The 26258-nt window shown below is 39.6% G+C and overlaps 1 protein-coding gene across 2 annotated transcripts in view; it reads right to left on the minus strand.

The window, feature by feature from the left end:
* Nucleotides 1-347: 347 nt before the first annotated feature.
* LOC140204151 (coagulation factor V-like) overlaps nt 348-26258 on the minus strand; it is a 79738-nt gene continuing 53827 nt past the window's right edge. Inside the window, exons 15-25 of one of the 2 annotated variants that reach the window (XM_072270577.1) lie at nt 24984-25223; nt 24499-24727; nt 20613-20795; nt 19731-19847; nt 18655-18726; nt 17045-17130; nt 14214-14369; nt 7845-7989; nt 2373-2518; nt 1707-1889; nt 348-815 (exon numbers count right to left, since the gene is read on the minus strand). In XM_072270577.1, coding sequence (XP_072126678.1) covers nt 660-815; nt 1707-1889; nt 2373-2518; nt 7845-7989; nt 14214-14369; nt 17045-17130; nt 18655-18726; nt 19731-19847; nt 20613-20795; nt 24499-24727; nt 24984-25223 — 1713 coding nt within the window. In that variant the 3' untranslated portion in view covers nt 348-659. Of the gene's footprint in view, nt 816-1706; nt 1890-2372; nt 2519-7825; nt 7990-14213; nt 14370-17044; nt 17131-18654; nt 18727-19730; nt 19848-20612; nt 20796-24498; nt 24728-24983; nt 25224-26258 lie in introns of those variants that run through there. The other variant, XM_072270579.1, reaches the window with a different exon arrangement.

The raw sequence follows: 26258 nt of genomic DNA on the forward strand, positions 1-26258 counted from the left end.
AAAAGCTCAACTCCGACAGGGAAGTTAAAGGCTGTTGATTGTAGTGAGTGTTTACCAGAAAAAGTGTGGTTAATAAAGTAGTCAGCAGTTATCTTTGTTTTGTTTGCCACTGGCTTCACGATTACAATTTTAAACTTGTTATTACTTTGTTGGCAGCTCATCTGTGATTACCATAATGACTCCACATTTCCAAATAATTGAAAATGATTAAAGAATGTGAAAGCAGGTGCGTGGATTCAGTATGAATTGACACTTTGAGTTCAAAGAATTGTTCATGCAGGCTGTAGAGGGTAAGATATCATCAGACAAGTTTGCAATTGAGGAAATATAGGAAATCTAAACCAGTCTCAGATCCCTGGGCATACTTTATTGTGCTGACTTCTTTAAGGAACCCACATTTGTACACTAATGAAGGAGGGATTTTGCAAAGTATGGCTGCTTGAGGAAATTGTTACTTAAAGTTTAAACAATGCACTGAATATTCTTTAATATTTATCTACAAGAATATTTCATCTTAGTCTTTGGTAACAAAAATTAATGTGATCAACAGACTCTGGACAACAGTGCAATGACATAAAACTTAGAAAGGGAGACAGTATTTGGAAGGCTGGTTATTTATTGCTACATCTTATTCAAATCTTTTTCATATATTTTTGTCTTTAAATTCTCTGCTCTGTATCACATCCCAATACTTCAATGCGGAGGGCAATGTTTTTTTGCCAAGTTTGTGGAATGATTCTTAAAAACTGTGCAAATATGGGATAGTCAAAGGTGTTCCGAACTTGGCCATCGTTGTCCACGTTTCCTTTAAATATCTGCAAAATGAACAATTCAAATATTGATAAACATCTGGGCAAAAAAGATGAGAGACAAACACAGAAGGATCTTACTAGAGATTTTTTTTAAAGCACTATTGGTATTTAAATTTCCATCCCTATTCTGTTCACAATGTGAAAGCTGCACAGGTATCCAATTACCTTGCAGAGAGCTGATTTGTCATAGCACATCTCCCATCGACTCGGTTTTTTGTTGCCTACTCGGCTCTTCTCAGCCCAGAAATCTCTCTATGGTAACAAGCAATATTAGAGCACCAGGTTTAGACTGGGAGGTGTAGAGAATGGTTTTTCTTTTTGTTTTGAAATAGGGACCGAAGAGCTTCTTTAAGCTAAGGAGGGAATGATTCAGCAGTGGATGCCGTGATGATAAAAATGGGAAAAGTAGTCAGATTAGAGATGATTTGGATTGAATGTTGTCATCTAGTTTGAAACTGCTTTGTATTCGCCCTGTACTCAATCTTATTCCAAAAGTCCTTCAGTTCAATGACACATACAACAGTAAATGTAATAATAATTTAAACTCATTTAGGTTTTCTGAATAAGTGACCAAATGAACAGCAAACAGCCAAATGGAGAAATTGGCACTTTGGTAGAATCTACTTTGCTAGTTATTTCTGAGATGCAGGTTTCTATCCACTCACTAAATTTGGCTCTTTCTCATCTCCGCTGTGTAAAGGGGAGAGGCGAATAAGTGAGAAAAATGGATAAAGTTGCCTTGGGTTTGATAGGGTGCTGAAATTGTAGGGAAAGCTTCTTGCGATACAGAACATGTGTCCAGTTTTTAAAGATAATAGTCTTGATTAACAATTATGATTTCATTGCAATATTTTTAAGGTCTGTTCTGAAGCATCTTACGATTTCAAAATTTACCTTGTTTTCCAAGCTGTAAGTATCTTTAATAACAGTCCAGTTTTTACGATTATCACTGTATGAGATGATGTATTCCTTCACAAACATAGGCTGTTTCAGGAAGCTGGCACCTTGGGTTATAATCCCCGTAATCCTTTTTCTCTGTAGAAAGTTAATCTGTAACCATTCATGCGGATTGTTCCTCTGCGTAGAATATGCAGGATTTTAATTCCACAATTTGACTGATTATTGGCATTCTAACTCTTAAAACAATGATTAAAGCTGAATACAAAAGGCAAAAACCTGGTCATTCTGTAATTAGAACATTAGAAAGTTTTTAACAAGAACAGGCCTTTCGGCCCAACAAAGCTTGCCAAATTCCTGTTCACATAGTGTGTTGAAATAACTATCGAGTTTAGATTTGGAAGTCTCTAAGGTACAACTCTCAACTACACAGCTCGCTGTGTAAACAAATGCTTCCTGATGTTGATCTGAAATCCCCTTTTAACCAGTCTCCACCTTGATGGTGTCCTTGATGATGGATTAATTTTATAGTAGCAACTGGCATCCATCTTACTTAAAGTCTCTAGACTTGAACTCCACTGAGTACATTACAAAGCCCTATATACTGCAGTCATAAGATTCTACCATGCAGGCTCATGAATGAGGAATTGATATTTGTCATACCTTTGGCACCCATGCGTTAGTGAACCCTCGCTGGTTGAGACGAGCCAATGATGGGGTCCAGGCACTTAAGCTAACCCAGAATGAGGATGCACTGAGTTGGTGGTCTTTAATGATCCCATTCTCCATTCCAAGTGGCAAAGAACAACCTAAAGAACATAAGTAATTTCTGAAATCCAACATTATATTGTGGAGACAACTAGGTGAAATTCATTGAAAGCTTCTACATAAAGGTTTACTCCATTTTAGAAATCCAGGTGCAAAAATATCTAAATAATGAAACAAACATTGTTTGAGCATTATTTTATCCATAGTGATTTTAATTGGCTTGATGTTTCTTTTACAAGCTAACCTAACTGGAACAATATATTCACATGGACCACACAGAGATGGTTAATTATTTTAGAATAATTTTATACAATTTTTGAAGCAATGTAAAAATTTTGCTAAGTAATAAAACTTGTAGGAAAGGTATTCAAGTGATTTTATTTTCTTAACAAAATTAAGTGCATTTTAATTTTATCCCTATTTTTTCGAATCATCCACAACTATTCTTACAACCAATGAAAACATTAGACAATCTGTCAAGGTAGCGTTTAAAAGGGCCATGCAATCCACATTATGTCATAAAGACCTAGTCTCCTACCATGTCGAAGAACTTTACTATGGTATTTGGAGAAATAATGTCAGAGGTAGAAGTTGATGAATAATATTTATTATTTTTGTTTATTTAGCGATACGGCGTGGAATAAGCCCTTCCCTTTGGAACCACACCACTAACAACCCAAGAATTCAACCCTCAGCCTAATCACGGGAGGGTTTACAATGACCAACTAACCTATTAAATTGGACTGTAGGAGGAATGCAGAGTATCCAGAGGAACTGGATTGAACTCTGAACTCCGAGTTGTAATAGTGTTGAGCTAACTGCTATGCTACCGTGGCATCCAATCAAAATCTTACAACGTTGCAAAGAACTATCAACTTCCTGTTTTTGTATTATTAATTAATTAATTATGTTTATGTCACTCAGGGTAGATGGTGCAGTGAGTAATGTTAGTATAGCCCATGTCAGAATTCAGCACTGGCTGTGCTTCATTTCTGGTTACTAATTCCGTAACAGTCGAAACAAAAAAGATTAACAGAGCTGTTCTCTAGGTTTACAGATGGTTTGGTTCATTGATTTCTTCCTGAAAGGAGTCTGTTTAAGATGATAAAATTGAAAAGTGTAGAATTTACAACACCGACGCACTGTAGCACAGAGACCTGTTTGAGACTGTGACAGTGTTGCAGTCCCAACATGTTAAAGATCTAAAGATTAGCTCTAATTGTCACATATACATCAAACCGACAGAGAAATGTGTAGCTTGCGTCAATGCCCAACACAGTCCAAGGTTGTGTCAGGGACAGCCCGCAAGTGTCTCTGTGCTTTGGGCATCAGCAGGGTAGGCCACAATTTACTAATCCTAACGCAATGTGTGGGGAAACAGGAGCTGCTGTAGGAAGCCGACAGGGCCGTGGGGAGAGCATTCAAACTCCTTCAGACGGCAGTGGGAGTAATCCCCAATCAATTTTACAGTCGGCACTGTAAGGTATTGCAGTGACCGCTAGGTTGCCGTGCCACACTTACATTATTAGAGCTTAGCATTACAATTACTTGGATGAATGTACCACCTTGGGTCATTATTTGATAGTATTAAAGACAGTGTGTCAATCCAGTAGAGCTCAGCAAAAGTTTCTAAAACTTATGCATTTGTCCAGAGCTACATTTTCATTTTTTAAATTGTAATTCCCTTATAGATTTACCTTTCGCAAGTGCAGTGTCTTGTCCAAGACAGCTGGTCAGGTAACCAAAAAACACTCAAGTGTTACATGCTCAAGGAGATCTGTGTTTTTTTTTTGTGAGAATGATGTAATGGTCTTTTGGAGGTCACCTGATGTGATTTTCCAGCCGATGTGAGGTCACGTGATGACATGTGCACCATGGCTATATAAGGGTCGACCCAGGTGACGCAGTTAGTTTTTTTTAGTTTGTAGATTTCCAGGTAGAACGTGCTGTGTCTCTGTTTGCGTGTTTGTTTTTGTGACGCAATTTCATTTTTAAAATGGTTGTGCGTTGCAAGATACCATATTATTGGACTGGAAATTTACTCAATTCCAACAGTAGAAGGGAGAGTGAAGTCTTTATCGAAGTACAGGATCGAGGGATCAAGAGGAGTCGGCATCGTTTGGCAGTTTAATAAAGGATCGACCTTATTGAGTTTTCGTTGGAGGAGTACGACCTGCATCGAGATAACTCTTGCCAAAAAGAGCAAAGAGTTCATGCAACGGTTTGCTCTCTCTCTAAAAGAATTTAAGGTCAGTTGTTTTAAGCTGTTTATTTTCGGTATCGTGAATCCTGTGGACAGAACCAGCAGGAAAGTTGTGTCTGTGAAGAAATCCTTCTCCGGAGAAGTCTCTCCCAATTGAATGTGTAAACCTGTTGGACTTTCGACGTTATCGCTTTAAGAACTATATTTGACTTTATCGCATTAAGAACTGTTTTCGCATTTAACGCTTTATGTAACCAGTGCCGAGTGATGAGTTGTTTGAACGGCTGCATAGCGGTTAACTTCCGGTTAAAGTTTTTGTTTGTTTTTTTCCTTATCATTTATCCGTGTTTAATAAATGTTTGATTGTTTTTATATAACCTGTCTCGGTTGATATTCATTGTGCTGGTTACGTAACACAAGTTTCTCTAAATACTCTTTTATTATACAGTGAGACATGCAAGTGCAGTCCAGCATATAGCGGGAGGAGAAGATGGCAGCACGCTGCGCGTGTGCAGCTCTCTGGTGAAAAATGATGTCATGTCTGTTAAATAGGGGCCGTGGACAATTCTGATTTGATGGAGAATGTACGTGAAAGCACAGAGGAACATCTGGAGAAATTCCTGAAACGCCTGTCCGCTGCTGTCGTTACTGTGTGGTTGGGAATCTTTCAGAGAGTAGGCCTCAAAATCCCCAGCCTTGCCTGCTTTTGGTGACCGAGAAGGAGGTCGAATTGTTCGGCAGAGATGCCGCTCAGTACTCGGTGTCGGAGAGCTGATCGGAGCTCGAAGTTTTCGGATGACTCAGAATCGGACCGTGGTCGGCATGGCGGGGAGAGTTTTTCTTCCACCTCCCGTCTGCGTGAGATGTTGGACATTTGAGAAACTTTGAACTTTACTGTGCTCACGGACTTTCTTCATCAAGTTATGGTATTGTGCACTGTTGTAACTATATGTATAATTATGTGGTTTTGTCAGTTTTTTCAGTCTTGGTTTGTCCTGTGTTTTGTGGTATCACACCGGAGGAAATAATGTGTCATTTCTTAATGTATGCATTACTAAATGACAATAAAAGGGGACTACGTGTCTTCATAATCTAATCTAATATGGTAACGATATAGAGTACCTATAAAAATATTCACCCCCCCCTCCCCCAGGAAGTTTTCATGTTTTATGACAGTGGATTTAATTTGGCTTTTTTTGACACGATCAACAGAAAAAAACTCATTTGTGTCAAAGTGAAACAAGATCTCTACAAAGTGATCTAAATTAATTACAAATATAAAACACAAAATAATTGATTGTGTAAGTATTCATCCCCTTCAGGTCAGTATTTAGTAGATACACCTTTGGCAGCAATTACAGCCTTGAGTCTGTGTGGATAGGTCTCTATCTGCTTTGCACATCTGGACACTGTAATTTTTCCCCCATTCTCCCCCATTTTCCAAAGGAGGGAGGAGAAGGTGGCAGCGTGACGTAGCGCACGTGGCTGTTCTAAATTATATCGTACGTGTAACTAGGATACCGTGCACAATCCTGATTTGATGGAGACAGCCTTGAGAAGCACGGAGGAACACCTGGAGAAACTTCTGAAATGCCTGCTTCGCTGCCGCTGCTACTGTGCAATCGAGAATCTCTGGAGGGGAAGGCCCCAAATCCTCAGCATTGCCTATTGCTGGGGCCGGGATTGAAGCGCTTGGCAGAGATGGTGCTCAGTGCTCGGTGTCAGCGGGCTGGTCGGAGGCTTGAAGTTTTCGGACGGACTCAAGAGTTGGCTGTGGTCGGGTGCTTCCAGGGTGCTGCATCGGCAAGTTTGCGGCCCTGGAAGCTCATGGCAGGAAGAGTTTTTTTTCTTCCTTCTACCGTCTGCGTGAGATGATGGGACTTTTGAGAGACTTTGAGACTTTTTTTTACCATGCCCATGGTCTGTTCTTCATCAAATTATGGTATTGCTTTGCACTGTTGTAACTATATGTTATAATTATGTGGTTTTTGTCAGTTTTTCAGTCGGTTTGTCTTGTGTTTCTGTGAGATCATTCTGGAGAAACATTGTATTATTTCTTAATGCATGCATTACTAAATGACAATAAAAGAGGACTGTGTGTCCTCATAATCTAATCTAATCTTCTTTACACAACTGCTCAAGCTCTGTCAGATTGCATGGGGATTGTGATGGAACAGCTCTTTTCAAGTCCAGCCACAAATTCTCAGTTGAGTTGAGGCCTGGACTCTGATTTAGCCACTCCAGGACATTGATGTTGTTGTTTTTAAGTCATTCCTGTGTAGCTGTGGCTTTATGCTTGGGGTCATTGGCTTGCTGGAAAACAAATCTCCCAAGTTGCTGTTCTCTTGCAGACTGCATCAGGTTTTCCTCTGGGATTTCTCCGTATTTTGCTGCATCCATTTTACCCTCTACCTTCATAAGCCTTCCAGGGCCTGCTGCAGTGAAGCATCCCCACTAGTCCCCATCTTGCATGGTCACTCAGTTTTTGAGGATGGCCTGCTCTAGGCAGATTTACAGCTGTGCTACATTCTTTCCATTTCTTGATGATTGACTCTACTCGAAGTGATATTCAGTGACTTGGAAATTTTCTTGTACCCATCTCCTGACTTGTGCTTTTCAATAACCTTTTTGCGGAGTTGCTTGGAGTGTTCTTTTGTCTTCGTGGTGTAGTTTTTGTCAGGATTCACCAGTAGTTGGACTTTCCAGATACAGGTGTATTTTTACTACAATGAATTGCACACCTTGACTGCACACAGGTCTCCAAAAACAGATCTCCATTTAACTAATTATGTGGCATCTAAAACTAATTGGCTGTATCAGTGATGCTTTGGTTGTGTCATTTTAAAAGGGGGTGAATACTCATGCAATCAATTATTTTGTTTTTTACATTTGTAATTAGATCATTTTGTAGATATCTTCTTTCACTTTGACACGAGTCTTTTTCTGTTGATCAGTGTCAAAAAAGCCAAATTAAATCACTGTTAATCAATGTTGTAAAACAATAAAAACATGAAAACTTCCAAAGGGGAGCGCTGAATACTTTTTATAGGCATTGTATTTTTATTCTACCCTTCCTTCTTAGTTTTAACTTTTAAGTACTCGGCAATATGCCTGAATCTCTTTTCCTCATACTTTCAATCATCACCTTTCCTTAATGAACTCACTCTGCAGGTCACAACCCAGCAACTCCATTCGTAGTGCCAGTGGTCCTCCGTTTGGTTTTGGATATACTCTGATATATTGAGCTACGATCGGTGGATTGAAATAGTTCTTCGCTTTCCCGGTTCCATCAATGTTTCCTTTAAATATCTAAGAATTGAAGAAAAACAAAATGTAAAACTTTGTATGAGATACACCTAGAGTTTTTTCTGGTGGGACAGGGTATAGCTAATACAGTTACTGCCTCACATATCCAGTGACCTGAGTTGATCCTGACCTCTGGTGCTATTTGTGTGGAACTTGCATATGATATTGTGGGTTTCCTTTTACGTCCTAAATAAGTGCAAGTTGGTATATAAACTCGTCACTTTAGGAAAATTAATTGAGGAGTAGGATTGCTTTGTGAACCAACATATATACGCAATGAATGGCACGTGATCCCTCTATGTCAGAAGGAAAAATGATTATGAAACTAGAGCAGCACACATAAAAGTTGCTGGTGAACGCAGCAGGCCAGGCAGCATCTCTAGGAAGAGGTACAGTCGACGTTTCGGGCCGAGACCCTTCGTCAGGACTAACTGAACTAAAGATCTGGTTAATAAGCATAAACTTGGTTGATCCAGTCCATTCTGGTATTGCTATAACAACAATATTTTAAATTTATTTAAAGTGGCCTCAGGACCCACACCACCAGGTTCAGGAACAGTTACTACACTTCAACCATCAGGGTCTTGAAACAAAGGGGATAACTTCACTCAAATTCACTTGCCCCCTCATTAAAATGTTCCCACAACCAATGGACTCACTTTCAAGGACTCTTCATCTCATGTTAGAAACATAGAAACATAGAAAGCCTACAGCACAATACAGGCCCTTCAGCTCACAAAGCTCTGCCGAACATGTCCTTATTATAGTAATTACCGAGGGTTACCCATAGCCCTCTATTTTTCTAAGCTCCATGTACCTATCCAGGAGTCTCTTAAAAGACCCTATCTGCTTCCACTTACCCCTGACATCTCCTCTGTATCTACTTCCAAGCACCTTAAAACTGTGCCCTCTTGTGCTAGCCATTTCAACCCTGGGAAAAAGCCTCTGACTATCCACATGATCAATGCCTCTCATCATCTTATACACCTCTATCAGGTCACCTCTCATCCTCCGTTGCTCCAAGCAGAAAAGGCCAAGTTCACTGAACCTAATCTCATAAGGCATGCTCCCCAATCCAGGTAACGTCCTTGTAAATTTTTTCTGCACTCTTTCTATGGTTTCCACATCCTTCCTGTAGTGAGGCGATCAGAACTGAGTACAGTACTCCAAGTGGGGTCTGACCAGGGTCCTGTATAGCTGCAACATTACCTCTCAGCTCCTAAACTCAATCCCACAATTGATGAAGGCCAATGCACCGTATGCTTTCTTAACCACAGAGTCAACCTGCGCAGCAACTTTGAATGTCCTGTGGACTCGGACCCTAAGGTCCCTCTGATCCTCCACACTGCCAAGAGTCTTACCAAGAGTCTTACTATATTATGACATCATATTTGACCTACCAAAATGAACCACTTCACACTTATCTGGGTTGAACTCCATCTTCCACTTCTCAGCCCAGTTTGCATCCTATTAATGTCCTGCTGTAACCTCTGGCAGCCCTCCACACTATCCACAACACCCCCAACCTTTGTGTCATCAGCAAATTTATTAACCCATCCCTCCACTTCCTCATCCAGGTCATTTATAAAAATCACAAAGAGTAGGGGTCCCAGAACAGATCCCTGAGGCACACCACTGGTCACCGACCTCCACGCAGAATATGACCCGTCTACAACCGCTGTTTACCTTCTGTGGGCAAGCCAATTCTGGATCCACAAAGCAATGTCCCCTTGGATCCCATGCCTCCTTACTTTCTCAATAAGCCTGGCATGGGGTACCTTATCAAATGCCTTGCTGAAATCCATATACACTACATCTACTGCTCTACCTTCATCAATGTGTTTACTCACATACTTAAAAAATTCAGTCAGGCTCGTAAGGAATGACCTGCCTTCGACAAAGCCATGCTGACTATTCCTAATCATATTATGCCTCTCCAAATGTTCATAAATCCTGCCTCTCAGGATCTTTTCCGTCAACTTACCAACCACTGAAGTAAGACTCACTGGTTTATAATTTCCTGGGCTATCTCTACTCCCTTTCTTGAATAAGGGAAAAACATTCACAACCATCCAATCCTCTGGAACCTCTTCTGCCCCAATTGATGATACAAACATCATCGCCAGAGGCTCAGCAATTTCCTCCTGTGCCTCCCACAGTAGCCTGGGGTACATCTCGTCCAGTCCTGGTGTCTTATCCAACTTGGTGCTTTCCAAAACCTCCAGCACATCCTCTTTCTTAATATATATAGATGCTCAAGCTTTTCAGTCTGCTGTAAGTCATCCCTACTGTCACCAAGATCCTTTTCCATAGTAAATACTGAAGCAAAGTATTCATTAAGTACCTCTGCTATCTCCTCTGGTTCCACTGCCACACCTGATTGGTCCTATTCTCTCACGTCTTATCCTCTTGCTCTTCACATACTTGTAGAATGCCTTGGGGTTTTCCTTAATCCTGTCTGCCAAGGCCTTCTCATGGCCTCTTCTGGCTGTCCTAATTTCATTCTTAAGCTCTTTCCTGCTAGCCTTATAATTTTCGAGATCTCTATCATTACCTAGTTTTTAGAACCTTTCATAAGTTTTTCTTTTCTTCTTGACTAGATTTACAACAGCCTTTGTACACCACAGTTCCTTTACCCCAGGGGTCCCCAACCTTTTTTGCACCGTGGACCAGTTTAATATTGACAATATTCTTGCAGACCGGCCAACCCGGGGCGGGGGAGGGTAGGGTTGCTAGCGGACAAGCGTAACAGTCAAATACGTTGTGCTTACCCCGAGAAAGACTACCATGACCATGAAGCCTTGCGCGGGCACCTGTGTGCACACGTGTGTCCGTGCCGATTTTTTTCTACAAATCTTCTTTGGCGATTCTGTTCAGTGAAACTACACTGTACATACATTATTTCTACTTTATATAGGCTGTGTATTTATCATATCATTCCTGCTTTTACTATATGTTAGTGTTATTTTAGGTTTTATGTGTTATTTGGTATGATTTAGTAGGTTTTTTTTGGATCTGGGAACGCTCAAAAATTTTTCCCATATAAATTAATGGTAATTGCTTCTTCGCTTTACGTCATTTCAGCTCAAAAGGTTTCATAGGAACGCTCTACCTTAGCGGGGGGAATACAGGACAAGGGCAGTCCTGTATGGGACAAACCAATTTAGCTCAATATACAGGATGTCCTGGCTAATACGGGAGAGTTGGCAACCCTGGTGGGGGCAGGGTGTTAATCACAACTGGAATATAGGTGATAAGTCAACTATGTCACTTATAAGTGGCTAAAACACTCAATTTTGTTTCTAAAAAGGTTTATCTAACAGATTTAATATTAAACACAGCACATATTTTCCTGGCATGAATACAATGATAAGTCAATTATAAGTCACTTATAAGTCAATAGCATCATAACATTTTAAGTAACGTTTGGATATTAAACACACAGCACATATTTTCCCCGTATGAACATATAAAATCATTGCAACACACCAATATCGCTGAATCAGTGGGAGCCCTGGGCTTGTTTTCCTGCAACAAGACGGTCCTATCGAAGGGTGATGGGAGACAACAATACTTGAAGGGGATTCCTTATGGCCAGTCTATTCCGCAACTTAGTTTTCATTGCATTCATTGCAGAAAACCCCACTTTGCAGAGATATGTTGGAAATGGAAGCAACGTTTTCAGTGCTTTCGTGGCTGTCTCAGGATATTCAGCCTTGAATTTGATCCAGAATGTCAGCAGATATGTTATGTCAAACATACTTTTCAGCCCACCATCATTTGCAAGCTCGAGGAGTTAATCTTCTTCCCGCGCTGACATGGATGACGCGCAAGTGATGACCTCGCGTGCGTTCAAGTTCAACAGTGGGCGTGACAGGGAATGAGGAAAGGTGCAGCTGACTCATATCGTTTCATATCGCCAAATCATATCATTTCCTTGCGGCCCGGTAGCACATGCTTTGCGGCCCGGTGGCTGAGGACCACTGCTTTACCCTACCAATCTTTTCCTGTCTCATTGGAACATACCTGTGCAAAACTTCACACAAATATCCCCTGAACATTTGCCACATTTCTGCTGTACATTTCCCTGAGAACATCCGTTCCTAATTTATGCTTCCAAGTTCCTGCCTGATAGCTTCACATTTCCCCTTACTCCAATTAAATGCTTTCCTAACTTGTCTGTTCCTATCCCTCTCCAATGCTATGTTAAAGAAAATAGAATTGTGATCACTATCTCCAACATGCTCTCCCACTGAGAGATCTGACACCTGACCAGGTTCATTTCCCAATATGAGATCAAGAACAGCCTCTCCTCTTGTAGGCTTATCTACATATTGTGTCAAGAAACCTTCCTGAACACATCTAACAAACTTCACCCCATCTAAACCCCTTGCTCTAGTGAGATGCCAATCAATATTTGGGAAATTAAAATCTCCCACCACAACAACCCTGTTATTATTACAGCTTTCCAGAATCTGTCTCCCTATCTGCTCCTCGATGTCCCTGTTACTGTTGGGTGGTCTTTAAAAAACACCCAGTAGAGTTATTGACCCCTTGCTGTTCCTAACTTCCACCCACAGAGACTCCGCAGACAATCCCTCCATGACTTCCTCCTTTTCTGCAGCCGTGACACTATCTCTGATCAGCAGTGCCACGCCCCCACCTCTTCTGCCTCCCTCCCTGTCCTTTCTGAAACATCTAAAGCCTGGCACTCTACGTAACCATTCCTGCCCCTGAGCCATCCAAGTCTCTGCAATGGCCACAACATCATAGCTCCAAGTACTGATCCACGCTCTAAGCTCATCTGCTTTGTTCATAATACTCCTTGCATTAAAATAGACACACCTCAAACCATCAGTCTGAGCGCATCCCTGCTCTATCACCTGCCTATCCTCCCTCTTGCACTATGTACAAGCTTTCTCTATTTGTGAGCCAACCACCCCTTCCTCCGTCACTTCAGTTCGGTTCCCACACCCCAGCAATTCTAGTTTAAACCCTCCCCAATTGCCTTAGCAGACTTCCCCGTCAGGATATTGGTCCCCCTTGGATTCAAGTGCAAACCATCCTTTTTGTACTGGTCACACCTGCCCCAGAAGAGGTCCCAGTGATCCAGAAATCTGAATCCCTGCCCCCTGCTGCAATCCCTCAGCCACACATTTATCCTCCACCTCACTCTATTTCTATACTTATTAACACGTGGCACAGGCAGTAACCCCGACATTACTACCTTTGAGGTCCTGCTTCTCAACTTCTTTCCTAACTCCCTGTAGTCTGTTTTCAGGGCCTCCTCCCTTTTCTTACCTATGTTCTCAATATGAATTGCTTGGTTGGTTGGTTGGTTATTTATTTATTTATTTATTCCTTCCTTCCTTCTTTCTTTTTGCATTTGCACAGTTTGCTCTTTTGCACACTGGTTGAATACCCATGTTGGTGTGGTCTTTCATCGATTCTATTATGGATTTATTATGTATACCCACAAGAAAATGATTCTCAGGGTGAGATGTGGTGACATAATGTACTTTGATAATAAATTTACTTTTGCTCACAACTTCACTTGAAGTGTAAAGTTTTCTTTTAACCCTCTTATTTCTTCTCAGTTCTCTTCATACTGTAGGAATTTTAACCGATACCTTGCTTCAAGTGAGGAAGCCTCAGGTTAGTTTTTGTGTAGCTAACAAAGCCAGGGTTTTAGACATTCAGTTGGAAAACACATGTTTATGAGAGTGGGCATGTGGCCAAGTGATTAAGGCATCGGACTAGTGCCCTGAAGGTCGTGAGTTCGAGCCCCAGCCGAGGCAACGTGTTGTGTCTTTGAGCAAGGCACTTAATCACACATTGCTCTGCGACCACACCGGTGCCAAGCTGTACGGGTCCTAATGACAACATTGGTGTCGTGGAGAGGGGAGACTTACAGCATGGGCAACTGCTGGTCTTCCGTACAACCTTGCCCAGGCCTGCGCCCTGGAGAATGAAGACTTTCCAGGCGTAGATCCATGGTCTCGCAAGACTAACGGATGCCTTTACTTTATGTGGTATGTGATTGATCATGAAATCTGATCAACATTCATTCACTTGGCTCTGTCTACATAGCATATCTCCCACAAAGGTCACTTTTAAAAGGGATTGAGTTCCATGATCATTTAGGAACTGTGAAACTTTGACTCAATCTGAGCTGTCGCAGTGCTTCAGTTCAATCTGCTTTTGCCATACATAATAAAGCTACTTACTTGTATGTCTAAAGAGGTATTGCTTTTGTAATTTTTCCACGTGTGGCTGTCCAGACTGTAGGAGATATAGAAATGATCAACAAAGTAATGTCTAAAGTAATGACGTGCTCCCTGGGTGATTATCCCATGAATCAACATAGTTTTTCTAAAATCAACCTGTGAAGACATGATTAAGAGTCATTAAGGAAACCAAACGATGCATATTGTCAAAATGTTTTAAATCCAAATAAACTATTTATGTGGAATGCATCAGCAAAGATCTGTGATTTATGATAAGTTGAAGTAACAAGTGTGGGTGTAAGGGTGTATGTCTAGGAATTCAAACACACCGTGATTTCTTTGGTTTTTGTTAATTAAAGAAGAGCTGTTCCTTGAAGTATCTTTCCGGAGCTCATAGATTCTGTATTTTGAAGGGTGATGTTTTAAGAGTGGAATTGCTTTTCTACAAACACACCAGATATTTTTGGGAATAATATTAAATTTATTGATATGAGTAGAAACACAGTACTAGTGCTTAACTGCCATGCTTGTGTTCCCTTGCATGACTGAGCATAACATGCTTAGAAATAAAATGCTGTATGCTTGGACACATTAAACTGTCAGAACCATGAGGATTTTGTGTGGGTGCCTGCCACGATAAGCGGGTCAAAACAGACAGGGGGTTGAGGTGGAGAAGTAAGGTTGTGGAACAAAAGAGTGGGAGGCTGGCCAGGATTGTAGACTATTGTGCTGGGAGGCAGGTAAAGGGGCTGGAGCATTGGTCAGCCACTGCAGATTAGTTTAGAAGGGTTTATTTTAAAGGGTCTCTCTGTGTCAGGACACTGAATTGGTTGCTGCATGGATAGGTCTGAGGGAGAGCCAAATACATTATTATTTATGGATCGCTTCAAGTGTCAAGATTCCAAGGGCTGGGAACTACATATATAGCTGCCTTCCAAATCAGTGAAGCAGTCCTCCAAAGTCAAGTCAAGTCCAGTCAAGTTTATTGTCATTTAACTACATACATGTATATGACGTATATAACCATGTAATGTAAATAGAAATGAGACAATGTTTCTTCAAACAAGGGTGAATAGCACAGAAATACACATAACATACATAGCACATGATAACTTATGAAGGTAAGGAAAAACTCTACTGATGAATCACACATAAATAACAAACTAGAGTGTGTTAATATTAAATATTGTAAGGTATGGGAACAGATTAACCAGCAACACTTTGAATGCGATGCGGCCAGAGTTCAGAAACTTAATGGCTGGGGGGACGAAACTGTTTCTCATTTCAACCATTCTTGTTTTTATGCATCGTAGTCTCCTGCCTGATGGTAGAAAGTCAAAGAGGATGTTGGATGGACGGGTGGGATCCTTGATATTACTAAGATCCCTGATGGATGGAAGGGAGATCCCTATGATCCTCTCAGCTGTTCTCACAGTTCTTTGTAGGGACTTCTAGTCTGATGCTCGACTGCTCCCAAAGCAGATGGAGACGCAATTTGTCAGCACCTTTTACAGGTGCTCCTGTAAGATGCAGTTAAGGGTGCTCAGCTTAAAATGCAGCTGAGAAGCACCATATCTTCATCAGTTGTCAGCGAATGGCAGGGTCATTTACGTACTCTGGGACGTCCTCAAAGATGTGCTCAGGGTTTGGATGCTACTATGCACGTTCAAGCTCTTTCATGCATTTCTGCATTATGAGCTGGAAGAAAATCACGACTCACAGTGAGTTTCTTAATTTTTCATTGAAATTGAATCACAAAGGATGAAAAATGCTTACTTCTGTCAATAAATGTTTACTTCCTTTAATAAGTGTTCTGTCTTAAGCTACACAAAGAAACAAAAAGAGAGTATTTTTGTGCAGATAAAAGCCTGTAACTTTCATCATTGTTCTTGTAATGTATGGTGGACCAGAAAATACATGGTAAAAAGGAATCTCAGGTAATAAATAGTTCTATCTGCATTTAACAAATTAATCAGTTCTGCTGCATGTACGGTATACATTGTTTTTTCTCCTATAAAACTATTGTGGCACTCTGCATCAATGAACCTGACTTCTTCAAACTTCCAATTTAAAAAAAGGAAAACATTTTGTCTTATTTTTAAAGTAAGCAACACACATCAAAGTTGCTGGTGAATGCAGCAGGCCAGGCAGCATCTCTAGGAAGAAGTACAGTCAACGTTTCGGGCCGAGACCCTTCGTCAGGACTAACTGAAAGAAGAGCTAGTAAGAGATTTGAAAGTGGGAGGGGGAGGGAGAGATCCAAAATGATAGGAGAAGACAGGAGGGGGAGGGATGGAGCCAAGAGCTGGACAGGTGATTGGCAAAAGGGATATGAGAGGATCATGGGACAGGAGGCCCAGGGAGAAAGAAAAGGGGGAGGGGGGGGAACCCCAGAGGATGGGCAAGGGGTATAGTCAGAGGGACAGAGGGAGAAAAAGAAGAGAGAGGAAAAGAATGTGTGTATATAAATAAATAAATAGCAGATGGGGTACGAGGGGGAGGTGGGGCATTAGCGGAAATTTGAAAAGTCCATGTTCATGCCATCAGGTTGGAGGCTACCCAGATGGAATATAAGGTGTTGTGCCTGTGTTGCTTGAAATTCCAGCATCTGCAGATTTCCTCGTGTTTGTGGTTTTAAAGTAAGCAGCTCCTTTTAGCTGCAGCCACAAGGATCATTCGCATATCAAGTTAACAATGTGATATTATGTGTTATCTATAATAACAAATTGCAAAGATTTGTCATGAATTCAGGTTGTGGTTGTAGGTTCACATAATAGTTTAAACATAGTTAAATAAATATAATCCGTATATTCTACTGTCATCAATTTTACCTGAATCCATGGCCGGCTTCCTTTTCCTCGCCACGCATTAATTAATGCAGATTTTTGCAACCTTGCTAATTGAGGTGCCCATTTCCCTATGAAATTCAGAAAAGAAAATCTTAACTTCTTTATCAAACCTACTGCAACTTGCCAGTTGGAGAAAGATCATGATGTAAGGTGAGATAATCAGCTGACTTTTAAAGAGCTGCAAGTGACATAATAATTCAATTTGTAACTTGAAGCAGAAATGGTTATATAACATCATTACCAACTCTGACTTGTTAAACGGTACAATTACAAAACAGAAACAAGATGATAGCATTGGTGAGGGTATGTTAATGCAAATATCTTCAAAAGTAGATAGCATATGGATTCCTGGGCTTCATCAATGGATGCATTGACGAGCCCCGTGTAAAACAATTTGATACCAATTCTGGCTCTCAGATATTAAGAATAATATGAAAGCTTTTGAGAAGTTTCACATTCAATTTCCTAAAATGGTTCTAGGGAATAAGGCATTGCAGTTACAATTACATGAGAGAATGTTGCTATAGCTTGTTAAAAATCGTGATGGGTTAAGATCGGGTGAACAGAGCGAGGGCGTCCTCATTAGTAGATTCAGGGGCAAGTGACAGAAATTTAAAGTGATGGACAGAAAGTAGAATGGGATGAGAGGAAAATGTTTTTATTCCAGGAGCTGATATCATCTGGACCTTTTTAGCCACCTGAAGACCCTCACTCAATGACAGCTTCTTCCCCTCTGCCATCAGATTCCCAACGGCCCATGAATTCATGAACACTACCTCACTATTCCTCATTTTGGCACTATTTACTTACTTTGTGATTTATAGTATTTTACGTATTTGCTCCATGCTGCTGCCCCAAAGCAACAAATTTTACATCTTATAAGATAGCAAACTTGATTCTGATTTTGATTCTGAGTCTGTATATGGAGTGCAAGATATTATAAATAACTTTATCACATTTAATTCTGAAGTAATGATGAACAATGATTAAAAACCATGAAAAGGGAACACTGACGTTAGTTCATTTATCCTTCCAGTGAAGCTGGATGATCTTTCACAGGGATAGTGCTGGTGAGACCTTTCATGAGGCCAGGGACCACTGTAAGCTTTGTGCCTGAGGTCTTAATTTCTACATTTATTTTTCCTCAATTGACCAAAGACTATGCTGACACAGTGAGGGTGTTGATGAATTCCGACATCAAGTTTGGCTTTGCTGAGTGGTAGCTTCCAGTATGTGGGAAGTGGTCCCTATTTTTAGCATCATGCCAGGAACCTTTATTGGGAAAGATCAGTGTTGTCTTGTGGGGGCTGGTTGTTTTGTTAATGTTGAGTGTAAGGCTCACATTCTCATCCACTCAGGGAATGAGTCAGCAGTGACTTGGAGCTTGGCATCTGTACAGGCATAAACAAAAGAAGTTTCTGTGCAATGCAATTCAGGTGATTATGCGTTTGCAGTGCAGTCACCTGAGGTTAACCTGCTTCTCATTCATTCTGAGTCGCTCACTTATTTTCTGTAAACACCATTACCATCTCACTTCCCACCCTGCTGAGGAATTCAGTCTTGTTGAAAATAGAACATTAGTGTTCACTGACCTATGTGGCCAGAAGCTGTGAGCTGTATATCTGCTATTCTTCCGTCTTCAAGACCCAGGGGCCCTTTGCATTCTGAAACATGAATAATACCGTCAGATTAATTACAGTCTGCACACTGACACATTGTGCTGCTTTATGCCTTTCTTGATGGGAAACCAAATTCAGAATGTGATTTAAGTTTGTTTCAGCGGCTTATAAATGGAAATTGTCTCCCCTCAGAAGGGAGGTTTAACCTCTCTATAGCCTCAAGTATTGAGAGAGTCAGCTTGAAGATTATGGCAAAACCATGTTTTGCTAAAGAATTTGTTAATACCACTAAACATTATAACTTTAGAGTAGAACATCTGTGGATAAAATTATATCCTTAGTTTTAGTTTTGACCTTAGGCTAATGTTAAGTTGAATAGTATTGATCAGGAAGGTACTGTAGTGTGGGTGATAAGAACTGATAAAATTATCCTGCATCAGCAGGCTGGTAATGCCCAGGAGAAGAACATTCATTGTAGCCCCATCAGATAACTAATCCATTTGCAAACTTCTCCACTCCTTAATACATCTCTCTGGGAGAAAGCAACATGGCCATCTTTTGTTTCATCTGAATGAAAGCTTATAGTACATTGCCACAGCCTTAAGAGGGGAAAAGAAGATCACTGTATAATATCAGAATCAACAAAAGTCTAGTCTTCTTTAAAGTGTATGTACTGTAAATTATATAAAAATTACTGCTGCTGAAAACCAGAAATAAAACCTGAAGATACTACTCAGAACACTCAGCAGATCGGGCAACATCTGTGGAAACAGAAAGAGTTATCATTTAAGGTCCATGAACAACAATAGAACAGGAAGGAACCCAGAACTGAAATTTCAACTGTTTCTCTTTCCACAGATGCTGCATAGTTCCTGAACAACAAATTGAAAAGGAGAAAATGTTTTTGGGAATACTGTGTTTACTCAATCTCATTCTTACTCAGAAAATGATACAGATTCTTACACCAATGTGTTAATTATTTTAACATTTTGTTATTTATCCTAATTTGTCCCCCATGCCCATGACTAACAAGAGAAATTAATACCCACGGGAGTCATAGACTAGGAAGATGGCTCGCATCCCTTCCTGCAGATGTTCAGCTGTCTCACAGTCCAAAAGCCAGTAGCCCACTTTTGTAGGGTTCATTTCAATGGTTCCAAATAAGCCTGTGACAATTAGCACATTAAACATTTTTATTTAATTAACAAATATAAAGGACAAAACTACAAAAATCAAGCTTACTTTGCAATAACAAAATCATATTGCTATTTTCCTTCCCTCCACTAACTTCCTTCTCTTGTAGAGATTGACTTCTCTTTTGAGTCTAGATACTCATTTTCCTTCAACAACAGATCCAATTTGCTTATTATTGAGTATCTATTGGGTAATGTAGCAAAGGTTGATCCTACTCGCTGTTCATGTCTGTGTTCCTTTACCCTTTTGGATTCAGAATTGTGATGGAAAGTAGAAACCTGGGCCAATTTTATTTCTTCCTCTACACCTTGTCATTTGGGCACCAAAAGTCCAGTGTAACCTGAATTTCCTTGAATTGATACCAATATATCAAGTCATTTCTTTCACTTCTCCTAAAGTTCCTAAAGTTTCAATATCAGAAATCTGGGAATATTGATAAAAGAGACAGATAGCAAACTAAGTGCTCCAAAACTTCAGTACTGGTTCATCAGATCATTTATCTGACTCAACATACTAAATGAGATCTGATGTTCTAGGAAGAAAGTAAAGAATCTGTTGTTAGAGGAGTAACACGATTTTCTGTCTAATCCAGGAATGGAGACATTTGTGTGGCAGATTCCACCATTGTAAAAAACACAGGGTATATCAGTGCACAGTGTTATAAGGGGACATCACAGAGTACAACTAATATGATAGCAATGATTTGAAGGTTAGACGTTATATTATGAAGTACCCACCAGGAAGTAATGTGTAAATTCCCATCCTGTGCATTTTGGCTCTTCTCATTATAAAAGGCTGGCCATGGAAGTGCACACTGTAAATATCAGCAGATCCATCAATGCTTAACAGATGCCAGCGAACTAACCGATTCTGTGCCATTACCAGGCCTGGCAGTGATTCTGCCACATGCCCATTGATCGCTACAGGGGAAATCAAGGTAAGAATTAAAGCAATGTTACTCGATGGATGCTAAACTACAGCTCTGATCAATGGTTCAGCAAGTTAAAAACATTCAAAAGCTCACACTACTACTGTTCTGCCTTTGGCCACCAGCAAGTTGAACTGCCGTTGAACCGGATCGTCAGAGTTCCTATCACTCTGGTAGAGTGTATGCTCCAATTGCATCAAAAAACAGGGAGACTGGTCCTCAAGCTTAGGCAATTGACAAAATCTGACAGATTATTATGTTTTTTGGTTGTTTGCTCAGTATCAGGAAAAGGTTATCCTTCGAGGTATCCTATTGGCAAGTGCATACAGAAAATTAGTTAAATGCATTTATCATCCCTTCTTGTAATAATTGAGTTCATGTGGGTTCTGAAGGAAATGTTTCAGATTCTTTTGAATATATTTGGACTCCAGTTTTCTGCCAATCAATGTCTTGAGAATTCTTCCTTGCACATACTTAATTTTAGTCTTATGCTTGACTTATGTCTAATTGATTAGCTATTAATTTGTTCTATAATCATTGTGTAGAAGTGTGATTAAAAATAAACCAAGAACATATGGTAAAATAGGTTTAATTTAAATATTTACTTTCAAAAAAGACATTGTCAATATTCCTAAAAATGACAATCAAAATACAATGAATATGGGATAGCTGCAACCTTTGGAGAAATCCTGTGCTTTGGCAAATAGATTTGCACTGAGATTTATTCCCAAAAAATACATTTTTCTTAGCCATGATTCCTCATGATAGTAGTTTGGTCCATTATCCCGTGCACCATAATCCAATGGAGATTTTTGGAACTTTCAAGTTATCCCATATTACTTACATCTTTATAATATAAATCCTATCATAGTTCAATAAAAAATGGCACTGAAACAGGTGGATTACATCCATGTCTTTTTGCTCATCTACATCAAGCCCTGGTGAAAGAAACCCAAGATGCCAACTGTTCATTCCTCTCCATTGAAGCACGTGACCTGTTGAGTTCCTCCAGCATCTTGTCTGTGTTGACCACATCCCTACTTTTTTGCCCATCTACACTAAACTCATTTGCCTGCACTTAGATCAGGGGTTCCCAACCTTTTTAATGCCATGGACCAGTACCATTGAGAAGGGGATGTCTGTGGACCTCAGGTTGGGAACCCCTGATTTAGACAGCACCTTTCAATGCCTTGTCTGATTCTGTGCCCATCTAAATACCCCTTAAATATGTTAACTGCATCCGATTCTACCTCCTCCTCTGGTTGTGCATTCCAGTTATCTATTACCTTCTGTGTGAAAATAACACCTGAAGATTCACTTTAAGACTCCTTCCTCTCACTTTCAACCTAGGCCACCTTGTTTTACTATGGGAAATGTCTATGTGTCCCTTCTATGTCTGTCACATTCTTAAATACTTCTATCAGATCATCCCTTAGCATCCTTGCTCCAGATAAAACAACCCAGCCTCTCTAATCTTTCTACATAACTGAAGTCTTTCAATCCAAGCAACATTCTAGTAACTTTCCTCTGTATTCTTACCTGCGTCCACTGGAAGGATTCTCAAAAACAAATGCTGAGGGGAGTTACAATAGGGTCTACTGACTTGTAGAAGGTGGAACTCTATCATTTGTCTCGTTCAGTGACTGCGTAATAATGCAGCTAGTTGAAGTAAGGATGAGTTAGATAATCTGCTCATTAACAATGGCAGGAAAGGGGCGGTCAAGAGGAATGCTGTCTTGTTCAGCTGTATCTTTGTATGGTTTGAATGCTAGTTAAACTTGATTTGATTTGATTTGATTTGATGTAATTAACTGTGAGAAACTGATTAGACTGCACTAAAGAATTAGGAAAAATATATACTTCCAACAGTCATCTGAATTATAAACTCAAGATAAAATAATGATATAATTTATGTAAATTAATTTGACAAATAATCTGTAAAGATTGATAACTTTTTTCATCTTCTTTCTTATTCTTTTCTGTCACACATTGTGCACATGATTACACCAACGTGATTTGCTCGTTGTGCATGCCAAGTATTTTAACCCTCACCATTTCCAAAATAATGAACTCAAATAACTTATTGTGAAAAAGTTTTTCCTTTGCATATAAAAAGTTCAAGATTCATTTATTTGCAGATTACATAATGACTTTTGATATTTCAGAATATCCTTTTGTTGATGTAAATGAAAACTAAAAGATGATAAATAAAATGGAGTTGTAAGGTGGTCATATTAAAATGGGAATACATGTTTATCTGTACCTTCAACCCAAGGAGGTGTGATTTATTTAGAAATTACAGTACATTAAATGCTGTGTAGTCAAGCTATGTACAAATCTATTAATTTGATTGGCTGCTCAGTCATTAATGACATCATAGCTCTGAGATGCTAGGCATTTGAGCTTCATGCCTCACAGCAACAGACAGTAGAAAAGATGCTTTTCTCACCACAATGATTACTTGTAATTACAGGCACAGGAACAATATACAACTTCTCAGCCCCTCAGATTTTCTGTCAATGAGATTAATTTGTGGCTGATTTGCAACCTATTTTATTTGTCCGACACAGCTCTGAAAATCTTAATACCTTTAGCAGTCTATAAACATGAGAAATGGAAGCAGGTGTAGGCTATCCAGCCCTTCAAATCTATTCCTTCATTAAGACCTCGTCTAAATTTTAATAAGTGCCATTTTCCAGTGCTTTCCCCATATCCATCAGTTCTCTTATGTCCAAAAATCTATCACTTTTTTGAATGAACATTGGCATAACTACCATCCTGAGATAGAGAATTCCAAATTGAACCTTCTGAGCAAAGAAATTCCTCTTTGCTTCAGTCTAAAACTCTTATTCCAAAACTCTGCCTCCTTCTCCTTACTCCTCAGCCAGGGAAAACCATCCTGCATGCAGCCAGATAAACTTTGTCAGAACTTTAAACATTTTAATAAGATTTCATTCCATTCACCTGATCTTTAGAGCATACCATCCTATTCAATTCAATCCTTCCACCTATAATAAACCCACATGCCAGGAACAAACTAGTGAATCTTTGCTCCACTCCCTCTATATCAAGATCAACTTTTCTTAGCTGGGGAACAGAATTTTGCATCACAATCCAGATGAGGTATCACTAAGGCCCCATACAAATGCAGTATATCCTTGCACCCATATTCAAATCTTCTGGTAATCCATCTCAGAGTTAAGATTATTAATTTCTACAATTTTGGGGGATAGAGTTTTATACTTCTACCAACTGTATTTGTAAATATTTCATAACATCTCTCTTGAATGGGCTTGCTCTGATTGTAAGGTCAACGTCTCTCATGTCGAGACTTCACACTCGTGCAAGATACTTCCAAACTCTAAAATCCTTAACCTAATCACCCCTTAGCCTTCTAAAATTTCAGGGAATATAAACCCAGTTTCTGTAACTGCTCGTGGTAACCTTACATTTGATGACATCAAAGTTCTGCGTAACTCTCAAGAATTTTACATATTTCTCCAGGTATGATATAACCAGGACTTTGCATAGTTTCCCCTTAATTCTACCCCTCAAGGAATAAAGTCTAATATGGTATTCGCTTACTAAGAATTTGAGCCTTGACCGCATGATTTTATATTTTGTCGTCAAGGATCTTGTCAGGAATAAGACAATCACTCTTTCGCAAAAGCCGAAGTCAACTGAATGGCTCTTACCATGAAATTTCATACTGTTTTGAAACACAGTGCTCTCTCGTTTGAGATAACATGGAGAACTGCAGAACTTATGGATGTTATCTTCCAAGTACCAGCTTTTGGTTTCATCAAAAGTCATGAAAAGCAAAGAGAATTCCTGAATCTTTGATATCCCATGTGTGATCTTGTGCAACGTCCCTGGTTTACAGATGATCAAAGGGCCAATCAACCCTGTGTGGATGTCTCGTTCCTGATTAGAAGAAACAACACAATGTGACTCTGATATTGTAGCCAGCACCACTTAGTGTGGCATGTCATTGGAAATTCTGAAGTGAAATAAGTGTTTGTTAATAGAGGATGCTGAAGTTTAGTTGAGTTAAAGTTAATACAAGGGCCTTAAGTTGAAACTTTTTTGAACTCCCCCATAAGCACAAGCCAGAAGACTAACTAATATAGTATGCAATGGAATTAAACAATAAACTTCTTGCAATGGTGGATGAACTTACTGGGTTGACATCTGAGTAATATGACCAGGCTTTGCAGTCAAAGTCCTTATCAGTGGGTGCTGATCCCTTTGTTACATGCCAAATGTAGTCCTTTGTTTGATTTGGATTAACAATATCTTCTTCCTTTCTTGGCCAGTCTTTCAACTCTTTCTCTTCAAATATATATTCATTTGGTATTTCACGTGGTACACCATGAGTGTGAATAGAAAAAGGTCTGGAGGCCATGTTCTTGAACTTCACCTATGTGAATAAAATTTTACATCAAGAATTGGAGCAAAGATATTTTACTCGGTGTTTTTTTTTCTCTGTTACACTTCATTCATTTTTTCAACCAAAAAAATACCTTATTCATAGATTGAAGATAGTCTTCTTGTAAAATGATAATCTAGAATGATCTCCCTTTTTCCTGAATTAGCATGCACATTACAAAGTCTTGTCATGCCAAACAATATTCACAGCATGACTCTCTTATATACGTACTTTTAAAGAAGATCCACAACTTGTGACTGAAAATTTATCTCAGTGGAGTCACCTGGTTGTAGCTTCTTGGCAAATATTAGCCATCATTCTATTTCTGCTGCAGCATGCTAATAAAAACTCAGAGCATTGACATTAGTACATGATTATTATTTGGATTAGGCATTAATAAGTGACTGTTCCTTGCCTTCATTGTGATTCTCACTAAACACATCACTTATTCCTTGCACTAAATTACCTCTCTACTTCATTTCTTTTTAAGATTTGATGTCACAGCTGCAGGCTTTTGATTTTTTGGAATTCACCATGTTATTTTCAGTATGATAAGATCTGATAATAATTTTGGTACTAGGGGATCAATGCATTTGGAAATAATAAATCTAGTTCAAATTAGTTGAACTATACAGCAAACAATAATCCCATTTCTTCTCATGTACAGAATGTAGAAATGTCACTGGGAAACCTCATATGTCTGGGACATCTACATCTTTACACATTTTCCTACTTTTCCTCTGCACTTAAGATCTACAACAAAAGTGATTGTTGGTTGACAGTGTTTAGCTTTTTATAAACAGGTAGTTTTATACAAGCAGTGCTCTGACAATATTAAGGCAGTGCAATGGAGCAGGTTTGAACAACACCTTATTTAGTCTGAGCTGAAGAGTTGAAGTTTGTTGCTTGAGTGAAATTGTAAATAGGTGATTAGTAAGAGGTACTAAGAAAATGAGTGCTGGAACTGGGGAGGAAAAGCCATAAAGGGAAATGGTTCAAAATAAAAGAAAGGACTTTTATTGGTTT

The sequence above is a fragment of the Mobula birostris genome, chromosome 10 (genome assembly GCF_030028105.1).
Source record: "Mobula birostris isolate sMobBir1 chromosome 10, sMobBir1.hap1, whole genome shotgun sequence".
Classification (NCBI taxonomy): domain Eukaryota; kingdom Metazoa; phylum Chordata; class Chondrichthyes; order Myliobatiformes; family Myliobatidae; genus Mobula; species Mobula birostris.